The sequence below is a fragment of the Papio anubis genome, chromosome 2, assembly GCF_008728515.1.
Source record: "Papio anubis isolate 15944 chromosome 2, Panubis1.0, whole genome shotgun sequence".
Classification (NCBI taxonomy): Eukaryota; Metazoa; Chordata; class Mammalia; order Primates; family Cercopithecidae; genus Papio; species Papio anubis.
In genome coordinates this window covers 28793676-28805203 of record NC_044977.1, presented here as the reverse complement: position 1 = coordinate 28805203, position 11528 = coordinate 28793676, and the positions used below count along the sequence as shown (strand labels likewise).

General features: G+C 40.2%; 1 protein-coding gene across 4 annotated transcripts in view; it reads left to right on the top strand.

Moving 5' to 3' along the window:
* The first annotated feature begins 10618 nt into the window (after positions 1–10618).
* Positions 10619–11528, top strand: part of MORC1 (MORC family CW-type zinc finger 1) — a 160458-nt gene continuing 159548 nt past the window's right edge. For all 4 annotated transcript variants that reach the window (XM_031662990.1, XM_031662989.1, XM_031662988.1 and 1 more), the window contains exon 1: positions 10619–10761. In XM_031662990.1, the coding sequence (XP_031518850.1) occupies positions 10697–10761 (65 nt within the window). In that variant the 5' untranslated portion in view covers positions 10619–10696. The remainder of the gene's footprint in view (positions 10762–11528) is intronic.

Below are 11528 nucleotides of genomic sequence, written 5' to 3'. Positions count from 1 at the left end.
TTGCTGCCTCCTCACATGGTCATCCTTCTGTGCACACACGTATCTCTGGTGTCTGTGTCCTAATCTCCTTTTCTTAGAAAGACGCCAGTCAGATTGGATTAGTGCCCATCCCAACAACCTTGTTTTTAATTAATTACCTCAGTAAAAGCCTTATCTCCAAATACAGTCACAATCTGAGGTACTGAGGCTTAGGGCTTTAACACATGAATTTGAGGGGAGGCAACACAATTCAGTCCATAACAGTAGCAAAGACAAAAACCCTTCAAATGTGGGCAGTTTTGTTATTAACAACCTCTGGTTTTCCATAAAGAGAAAGACATTTTTTTTTTTCCCCTGAGACGAGTCTCAGCTCTGTCGCCCAGGCTGGAATGAAATGGTGAAATCTCAGCTCACTGGGTTCAAGCGATACTCCTGCCTCAGCCTCCCAAGTAGCTGGCATTACAGGCGCACGCCATCATGCCCGGCTAATTTTTGTAGAGATGGGGTTTCACCATGTTGGCCATGCTGGTCTTGAACCCCTGATCTCATGTGATCCACCCGCCTTGGCCTCTCCCAAAGTGCTGGGATTACAGGTGTGAGTCACTGTGCCCAGACTAAAAAGGAGTTTTTGGAAAGCTGATAGAGAATATCAGAAGGAACAGCCCCAGTAGAACGGGTCCACTGATGAACTGTTTTTTCTTTCCTTTCCTTCTTGAATAGAAGAGAGGTTTGAGAAAGACTAGAAACGCTATTCTACAATCTTTCCTCTCCATCTCCCAATTCCATTTCCTTCTTAGTAATTCAAAATTGTGAAATTATTTGTATTTCTGGGCCAGCATGTTAAAGCTAATGTGAAATTTTAGTTCTCGCTTCCACTGAGGTCACTCAACAGGTTGATGGGTTAATTTCTTTTTCATGGAAAGAAGATGTACCAGAGAAGATGGAAATGGGCAAGAGTGAGTTGGGGAGCTTGCCAGGGGCTTCCTATACCCACGGCAGGCCTTGGTTCCATTTTTTGGAGGTTCCTCGGGTAGAATTAATGCCTTTCTCATGAATCTTAAATCCAGATTATTTAATTTATCCTGGTCATGTAATAGGCATTAAATGAATTATCATAATCATTTTTCTTTGTTATCAATTGTAATATATGTTTCTCAAGCAAGCCTGAGAATATTATCCTTTGGAACTAGAAAATCAAATTTATTGCATGTTCCAAGGATTTCAAAACTACGATTATCCCCAAACCAAAGGTTCCTAGGAGGAATTTTGTAGAAATTCCACTTTTAATAGAGGTATAATGATTACAGAGTCTGGCCTTTTTGATGTTGCAGTTTTGGTAGGATGCTGTATTCTCCACTGTTACCATCAGCTTTTCTTCTCAAGAGTAGTAAGCCCATATGGTTTGGCTGTGTCCTCACCCAAATCTCATCTTGAATTGCAGCTCCCATAATCCCCACCTGTCATGGGAGGGGCTTGGTGAGAGGTAACTGAATCATGGGGGTGGGTTTTTCTCAGGTTGCTCTCATGATAGGGAATAAGTTTCATGAAATCTGATGGTTTTATAAAAGGCAGCTCCCCTGAACATGCTCTCTCTTTCCTGCTGCCATGTAAGATGTGCCTTTGCTCCCCCTTGGCCTCCTGCCATGATTGTGAGGTCTCCCCAGCCATGTGGAACTGTGAGTCCATTAAACCTCTTTCCTTTATAAATTACCCAATCTTGGGTATTTCTTCATAGCAGTATGAGAACGGACTAATACCTAAGCCTTTGGTTATTCTAGATGAGAACTATGATGCTATAAAGACAAGAGCTTTGGGTGAAGAGTATAGACATGTAGCCCTGAGAAGGAAAATGAGAGAAAGGAAAAGAAACCACAAACCTAGAAAGAATAAACAACATTAGCACCCAATCTAAGATAATTAAACAAAAATATTTCATGATCTGATTGAGATACAGGTATAAAGATGAGACTATGGCAGAGGTTGGGGTATGTCTGTGCACCAGAGGCAGGTGAAAGACACAAGAGGGTGTAGGTATATGATCAACTGTATACAATTTTGTCATACACCTAGCTGTCTTGAATAAAGTTTTCAATGTTTCAGTTGATAAAATAAATAATAATATAAAATAAAATAATAAATATAAAATAAAAAATACATCCAAATCTAATGAGCCCAGTCCCATGAACTCCTTGGGATATGGCATACATCTTTCTGGGAGAAAATTCTGCCAGCGGGAAATTAATTATAATAAATATCATTATCTCTGGTATTTATGAAGACTTTTATCTGTAAGGGTTAGATGTATGGAAAAAGAAAATATCACTTTTGGAGTGGTTGCTTTTGGAGTGATGATATCCACTCAAACTATCACTCTTCATTAGTGACAGGCTACCTAGAGACGGGGGCCCACTTAGAAGATGAGGTGATTTGCTTTGGCAGGGAGTGACATTCTGAATAGAGACAACCCAATCTACTAGTTTGATGGTAACTGATTAGAGGGTAGAGAGTGCTTCTTCCAGGAGTAGGGGAGGGACTAGTGGGTGATTTCAAGAGAAATAGATACTCCCATGCTCTCCCCACCAAAAAAAAAAAAAAAAAAAAAAAAAAGAGAGACTGAAAGATGCTTGTTACAGAGAATGATGCAAAGACAGGAAGCCACTGTGGAAGGGATTCAGACTCAGAACAAACAACTCACTCTCCCTCCCAACCTCTCCACACAAAAAGGTGTGGAATTTGGAAGCCTGAGAGATGTCATGGACTTTCAATCTCCGTACACACATGGCATATCAAAGCCTGTTGGCATTTGTTATTGATTCAATGTTTTCCAATGGCATTTCACATTATCAGTCAGAAGACCCATGAAGATGCTCCATCATTAACCTTCATACCAGGATAAAGTCTAAGAGTTAGTCCCCTTATCTGGACAGGAATTCAGTCCCCATTCAAGCTAGGAATATCCAGCAAATGCCTCTCAGCCAGAAGAGCAGGATAATATCAGTGTTTCACAATTTGGAACCTTGAAACTAGTACTTTTACAATCAGCCAGCATTCAGCAATTCTCCTCCACCACACCCTATTATTTTTTCCCAGGGGTGTCTGTACAATGAAAGGTATTGTGCCTTGTTAAAGAAATTTCAGGCTACAAATAAAGAGATGGTGGAGTACTGGACTGATGGTAGAGGGTCCCTGACATCACATTTTAGGCTTATTTCTTTTACAGCTTGGACTTTTTTTACATTATTACTTTATGGTCATATAATTATTATGGTGAAACAAAAATAATGAACATCCAACAATAAAATAAATAAATAAAACAAAAAATGATTCTAAAAGTGTGCAGTTTTGGTCATATACAAATGCTGTGCCTATTCTAAAATGCTTTTATTACAACTGTGAAAGTTGTCAGAATTAAAATAGTCACTAGTGTTAAAACGAAAACAAGAAACCCTGACAAAATTGCTGGGGAAGGCCAGGCAGAGAGGGTTCTCATGCTTGTATGTCTGATAACAAAACTGTCATAGAAGACTTTGCAAAAATCACAACCTTGCATAAAGGCCATCGTGACCTTGCACAAAAAATACTTCTGCAAGAACATCCGCCCAGCAACTGCTCATCTAACCTTGGACGGGAATCACCTTTGCGTTGTCGATCTTTGTAGCCAAGGATAATTATTTCAAAACAGTTATGTTATCCTTTTCATTTTCTCTTTAAAAAATCTTTGACTTCTTTACCTCCCTGAATATGCACATAGTTTACTAGGCATGCATATTCCTATTGCAATGCTCTATTCCCTAATAGATATCTTTTCCTTTTAGAGAGCCTCTCTCTGTTATTTAGGATGACACGACATTTTTTTTTGTTTTTTGAGAGGAAGTCTCGTTCTGTCACCCAGGGTGGAGTGCAACGGCATGATCTTGGCTCACTGCAACCTCTGCCTCCTGGGTTCAAGCGATTCTCCTGCCTTGGCCTCCTGAATAGCTGGGACTACAGGCACATCCCACCACGCCTGGCTAATTTTTGTATTTTTAGTAGAGACAGGGTTTCACCATGTTGACCAGGCTGGTCTTGAACTCCTGACCTCGTGATCCACCCACCTCAACCTCCCAAAGTGCTGGGATTACAGGCGTGAGCCACCGTGCCCAGCTGACACATTTTAAAGCTTACTTCAAATGACAGAAGTCTGGCAATTTGATGTGGGAGGGATACAACACTAGTAAAAGGAAAATCAGATAGTCAACAAATTGTCAATTAGAAACAAAAAGTTTTGAGTGTCTAAAATATACCAGGCATTTTCTGCATGTTGTTGTAGTATGATATGAGAGGAAGATAATATAATGATGGGTAAGTGAGTTCCCCAGACTGACGTTTGTCTATTGGAGAAAATACAAGACAATTTGATTCACTTCAAAGGTCTGCAATTTGAGTTAGATAAGAAATTTTAAGAGGCAGTTCTTTTTGCGACAGCAGGAAAAGTGTGCTTACCTCTTCCTTTGAATTACCAGTGATTCATTGCATGTCTGTAAGTGCTGTGATCAAAGGTCAAGGTACAAGTCTTCCTTACATGTGTGAGGTTTTTTCCCACCTTTGAACTTCTTAAAAGGCTTTTATTACAGAGTGCCCCAAAGATCAATGTGTCTTGTTTTATCACTTTACATTCTAATAATGCACCAAAGTTGGCTATTTGCTAGGGTTTTTTTCAAAAGGTTTTGCTGAAAGAAGATAAAGTAAGTTTGAGAGGAATTTGTATGTGCTATTTTCCCTTCATTTTCCATGGACAAATCCCAGCAAATACAATTATAGAAAACCCTGTCTTGTCTTTTCAGATTGAGACTGGTGCATAATTCTTGGAAGCCAACTGAGTTGACAGACAGCTTCAATTCAGAAATTGGACAATAGCATCTAAAAGGGGGTTCTGTGCAGAAAATTTTCTTTATACATTTTTTTGGTCAGTCTTAAAAGGTATTAAGTAATATCTATAGACTTTGCATGTCCCCTTCTGTTTACCTATGTGTGCTTCTCTCCGTCCTGGTATTTTTAACTGGCTCCTTTCATCCCCATGAGCTGGCTCCTCAGCCTCTGATTTTAGAGGCACACAAGTTTCACGAACTTCACCAGTTATTTTCCAAAACAAAAAAGCATATTTTATTGAAAAAATGACAACCTGTTGTTAGCTATTTCCATTAAAGATAGGAAAACCATATATTTATTTAAACTTCATTCACAATTTTCCTCTACTTCGATATGCTATTTAGTGCTAAATCCTACTTTGACAAAAATGAACTCATTTTCTTCCACCTCACAACCTGGTAATTTTTTGTGACTTGCCCGGTACTATCAACAACAATGCCATCTGCCCAGGATTTAAGACTTAAAAGCATGAACTGACTTTTGGCCCCTATTTCTTTTCTGCTTTTCTCAGATACCAGAAGAAGTAAATTAAGCCACCAAAACATGTTTTCTCCATGCATTTCCCATCTGTTGATCCCATTTAGAAAAGCCTGCTCCTAAGTTTTCCTAATCAAGACCTTACATTCACACCACTCTAGTTCTTATCTCCATTATCTCTTCTTCACTTCATGTCTTTTAGGGATGACCTTTCCAGCTAAATAAGTTATCAGGGCATCCAATTCACTTTCTCTTTGTTTAATATCAAGATTCTCCCCAGCTCAAGAGTTCTTTTTCTTATTTTCTATTGCAACACTCTTCCAACTGGCTTTTCTACTTCTAGTCTTGAACTCCTCCAGTCTAGTCTCCACATGCACGCAGAATGATCCTTATGAGGCCTAAATTTATTCACAGTACTCCACTGCTGGAGGCTTGGGTCTGGTTTCCCACTCATTTCAGGATACATTTCAAATTGTTCTGCATGGCATTCAGGGCTCACCATGACCTGAGTTCCGCTTCCTTTCAAGTTCCATCTAAACTTCCATTTCCTCCTCTCCTGCCCCACTTTGCACAAAACACTCCAGACATAATGAGCTACTTACTGAATGCCCAGACAGCTTCATACTTTTTCTTTTTTAAACTGGGCAGTCTACCTAGAATGCCAATCCCGATTCTTTTTCCTGGCATATGTAAATTCATCTTTCAAGGCATTGTTCACATTTCATTGCTTCTTTGAGATCTTTCCTAACCCGCCTCCCTCCTTGGAGACCAGCCTTCTCTCAGAGAACCTCTAAGACCTTATTGCTCTAATTGATGCCTTAAAAGTCTATCAATGCAGTAGAAATTCCCTCTGTCTCTGTGTACTTTCTCTTCAATCTCTCTTGTTAGAGAGGTTGAAAAACTAGAAACTACATTTAGATGTTTTAGCAACCAAGGATCTGGTTGTGAAAAAGGGTTCTACCAACTAGACTATGTTCTAGAAATCAGAAGTCAGATGCTTTTCTTCCTCTCTTTCTCTCTCTGTCTCTCTGTCTCTCTCTCTCTTTTTCAACACGTTGCTGCCAGCATGCAGAACATGGGATGTGAGTGTTTAGAGGCAATGGCCAGGCTCAGCATTCTACCATCTGGAAGCCATCCCCATAGGTAACTGGAGACAACAAAGCTGTAGCATCAGCAGATGCTGCCCTGTGCTCTGCAGCTTTATGACGTTTGCCTGAATTCAATTGTCCAGTGTTGAGCCCCTGATTTTGGCCCTTCTATTCCTCCCAGAAGTTTTATAAATATCCATTTCCCTGTATTATATTTCGTTGTGCTTGAAGTACCTGGAATGGTTTCTGTTTCCTAGATTGAAACCTGATACATTTGCCTCTATTAAACTATAACTTTTTTGAATGCAAGAACGGGTGTTTTTCTTTTTACTTTCTTGGGATGACCACAGAGCTGGCTTTCCAACCAAATAAATGGTTGATTCACTAGATGAGCCAGTAATGATCCAAATGATGTATCACAGAAAACATAAACCTGTTTACTGACATGCAAACCCCTGACACACGAACCCCTCTTTCAGTGCTCTCCTTCTTTACCTGGCCAACCTTGTCTATTCCTGTGCTTCAGTCTAGTGATTCTAGTTATTATATTCCATACACGTATGTCATGCCCCTTCCTCTGTCTTTTTGTTCCAATGGCTGCTCCCATCTGCAGTGTCTTCCTTCCTTTCAGCCAATTCACATTTACTACTTCTGTCAAGAAAAAACATAAATATCACTCTTTATAATAAATATTCTTTTGCTGATGCCCAATGATGAAAAGAATGCTTACTTCTGGTGCTTTCTGGCATTATGCTTTGCTACTCCATATCAGTTAAAATAATTTTGGCTCCAAGTAAAAGCAAAGCCAACCCTAATTACTTAAACAAATAAGGATTAAATTTCAGTTGTGTTTTGTAACAAAAAATCTGGAGGTGAGAGATCGCTGAGTTTTGGTTTAGTAATTGAAGAATGTTTGTAGCGGCTTCAAGTAATTTTCTTGACTTTTTCCTCATGGATGCAAATGACAACCAAAGATCCAGGTATTGTTCTTGTATTCAAGGCAGACACATAGAAGGAGGCAGACAGAGCCAGGCCTGCCTGTGCCTTTTAATAGGAAAGCAAAAGCCTTTCTAGAAACCACTTAGCATACTTTTACATCTATCTTATTTCTGAAAACTGGGTCAGATGGTCATCCCTCTCTACAGAAGAGTAGAGGAAAGCAAGCTTTCAACTGTGAGATGGAAATAAGACAGTTGGAAATGGCTATTGGGTTACCAAACCAAAGTGACTACCCTATTTTCTCAATCTTCTACTACCATCACTATTATTTGGGCAAATTCAAGGCCTCATATTTTTCTAAAATCTTCAGACATGCTTACCACTGTGCTGCAAACCTGGGCATAAAGATTTCCAGTAATATAAATAACTTAGATTAATGCAATGAAAACTCTACCATTGTCTAACATGGAGTAGACTGAGAGAGACAAAAACACACTAATCAGATTGTCTCACATGAATGCAATAAAATGAGTAAGAAGGGTGTCTTAGTTCACTTTATGTTGCTAATAACAGAATACCTAAAACTGAGTAATTTGTAAAGAAAAGGAATTTATTTCTTATAGAGGCTCACAAGTTCAAAGTCAAGGGGACATATATTGTAGGGGCCTTCTTACTGGTGGAAACTCTCTGCAGAGTCCCCAGGTGGCCCAGGACATCATATAATGAGAGGGCTGAGTGTGCTAGTTCAGGTCCCCCTTCCTCTTCTCGTAAAGCCACCAGTCCCACTCATGTGATAACCCATTAATCTATGAATGAATTGATCCATTCATGAGGGCAGAGCTCTCATGACCCAGTCACCTCTTAAAGGTCCTACTTCTCAAAACTGCCATACTGGGGATTAAATTTTGACATGAGTTTTGGAGGAGACAAATATTCAAGCCATAGCAAAGAGTGTGACTTGTTTTCAGATGTATTTTCCTATTGCCAATTGAGGGTCCTTGGCCTCTTTTAATATCATCAATTTAATAGCATTTCTTTTTGTGTTTATTATAGTATGCCAATGTCACTTCTAAATTCTAGTTCTTAAGAAACGGCCAACCATTGTGGATGGTCAGTAGGTTCAAACATCAGTTTTTTATGCTTATAACATCTGTCTTGAGTTCAACATGTTTGTGAAGAGCAATGAAATGCTGGCTCACATAACAGCTGTTTAAATGAGAGGGAAAATGTAGTTTGAAAGATTTGAGCCATTATTTGTGACTACAATATGAATTTTACAAACCTGAAATGTTAAGTTAGGAAGAGTTGAAGAGTCTTTTCTCCCAAACAGGCTTTCCTTAAAATCAGTACCAACCATAAGATGATCAAATGGCATTCTCATTTTAAATTTCCCCTTCCTGCCATTCCCCCAGTATTTTTAACCATGAAATAATGTTAAAATGAATCTTGAGGCAGGGTTGAGGGATATGGCTGAAATAAGCAATCACAAAAGTACTCCTTGTGGAGAAACGAGGTTTGCCTTTATGATGGCAGAGTGGCTAAACAGTGTTGAAACGGGAAGGTGGGGAAAGGCTTTTGGTGGATTCTGCGCAGTGACTTTCAAGCCACTTTTTAATCACAATCTAATGGATTCTCTCTGTCCCTGTCATGCAGGCTAACCAGTACTGTCTGGTGCTTTGGGGCTGGCCACTTACCGTAGGAAGTCTCTGCTCAGATTATTAGAAGGAGTGCTTCTGCAATAATCACACCCTTCCCTCTGATAAAAATTAGATACTACAGCCTTTACTAATTATAGGCTGGTGGCTCCGGTGCCCTTCCGATGGTAAATTGCTTTGAGATAGCAGCTGGAAATTGGGTAGTGAAATAAATCCAGAAGAGGCTTGTCAAGCTTTTCTTGTCCATAAAATAAAAATAAAATATCATATTTGTGAAGTTCTATAGAAGGAAAAATTGGAAAGATAGCTCAAGTTGCTTAGTAAAGACAATTTTGCTGTCAAAACATCGCCACATCAGCCACTGTTAAAACAAAAATGCAATCAGGAAAATTACTTGAAATGTTTATGTTTACTTCCAGTTTTGAAATTAGAACATCATGTTCCTTTGGGTTGCCATTCAAATCTCTCTTCCTCTCCTGATTCCCATAAATGTAGTAGTTGATAAACTCCTCTCTTTGGAAGTAGAATGACTACTCCAAAACTATTTTTTTGTTTTTTCTTTTCTGAGAGCTTCACTGCCTGTATGATGCCTGGAAATTACAAACACATCTAGTTCAAGTCCTTTATTTAAAAGATGTTTGTTTCTGACTTTATGACTATCATGTAAAATCTTTGCTGAGTATTATTGAACTACCTTTGTTTCCAAGTCAAAAGACATTGAATCAGTTGGGTTTTGGTGACTTAAGAACTCAGTGCTTTGTGAGTAGAGAAACACCATTTATTTACACAGCTGTTCTACACATCTGTGAAGTCCTTCCTCATATTTATCTACCCACACCAATCCCTCACCCCTATCTTCTACCTGCCTAGTTCTATCTTTTGGAGCAATACAGAATATCTAGGCACTGAGCCAGGCCAGCAAGTGCAATAGCTGCATGTCAGCTGACAGGTAAAAAAGGTTAGTGATCCATTCAGGTGGGGGCCGCTATTCTCACCTAGGGACAAGTCTCTATATTAAAGTCCAAATTCTGTTCTGATTGTCTTTAGTTTTCCTTTTGTATTCTCTCCGGCTTGTCACTTCTGTTTTTCATTTTTTCCTCCAAATAGAAAAAAACATGATCAACCCAAGACGCACAGAAAAGTAAGCGCTAGGATTACAGGACAGAGCACCCTTACCTCTGGTTCTATGTAACACAATGGACAAGCAAAGAGAACTACCCACTTACCTTCCCCGCACTGTCCTGCTTTGCCGCCCACGTTCCCCCACAATCTTGTGTGAGTGTGTAATCATTTCGAATCAAATTCTAATCCCAGTTTTGGGCTCCATTTTACCCCTGGGGAGTGACTGAGAGGAGCAGGGTGGGGAACAACCGTCTGAGAAGGTTACATAAATCTCAATTCCAGGAGAACCTAGCTCAGATGCATCATTCTCAAATTGTGGCTCCAAGACCAAGCACCAACCAACCTCGCAAGACAACTGGGTCGACGGTGCAGGGGGAGCTTCGCGGTCCCGCCGCAAGGGGGAGCACGTGTTTGCTGAGCCCGGCCTCTGCGCGTGGGCGTGGACGTGGGGGTGGGGGCGGGTGCAGGCGAACGGCTGCCGGTCAGGTGTCCTTGTCCCGTTGAGTTGCGCGGGTCGCGTTCGAGGGCATGGACGACAGGTACGCTGCGCTTCGGCGGGCCCAGCTGCATCTGGATTTCATCCACGCCAACTCGTGAGTGCCGAGGTGGGGTCGGGGTCGGGGAGGGTCTCTGCGCCATGAGGAAAGGTTTTGCCGGTTCCGTGAGGAAATACTCAACAAGTGAACTTGATTTATGGATTTATTTACTTATTTGAGCTGTATAGGCTTTTTTTAAAACCATGAAAGCGTGATAAAGATATATTCTGGGCCAGGCTGAACCCTTTTGGTACTCTTCAATGAACACCAAGTGGTTGGAAGGCCCCCATTTATCATTTAACACAACTGTTTAATTGTTGGTCGGGGGAACCGTGATTCCACCAATCCTGCCTAACCTTAGTCTGCCTAACGCACTGACAATTTAAACAAAGTTGCCCTTCAAACACAGTAATTTGCATATATTGATTTCAAACTCTGTGGCCTCCTGAGTCTTTTCAAAAAATGTGACCTCTCTAAGGATAGGAATCTCACCTTTTAGTTACTTGGTCATTTCTTCTTCGCTGCCGTGCCTGTCTGCCTTTTAGAGCTTCTCAGGTGTCATTTCAAATACTCAAGATTGCAGAGGAGAACGACAGAGGTGTTTTCTCTAATCTACCATTTCCCATACAGCAAATTACGGCAGTTAGTGCTGTTTAATTCATGGTGGTACGTCAGGGTTTTTCTTTTTCTTTCTTTTCTTTTTTTTTTTTTGTTTGGCATCTTTTGGTTATTTGGATTTACTAAATATATGGAGTGATATCAGGGATGTACCAAATTTGAAACCACAAAAGTGGAGGTATAAAGAAAGCCAGGGAAGGCCAGCC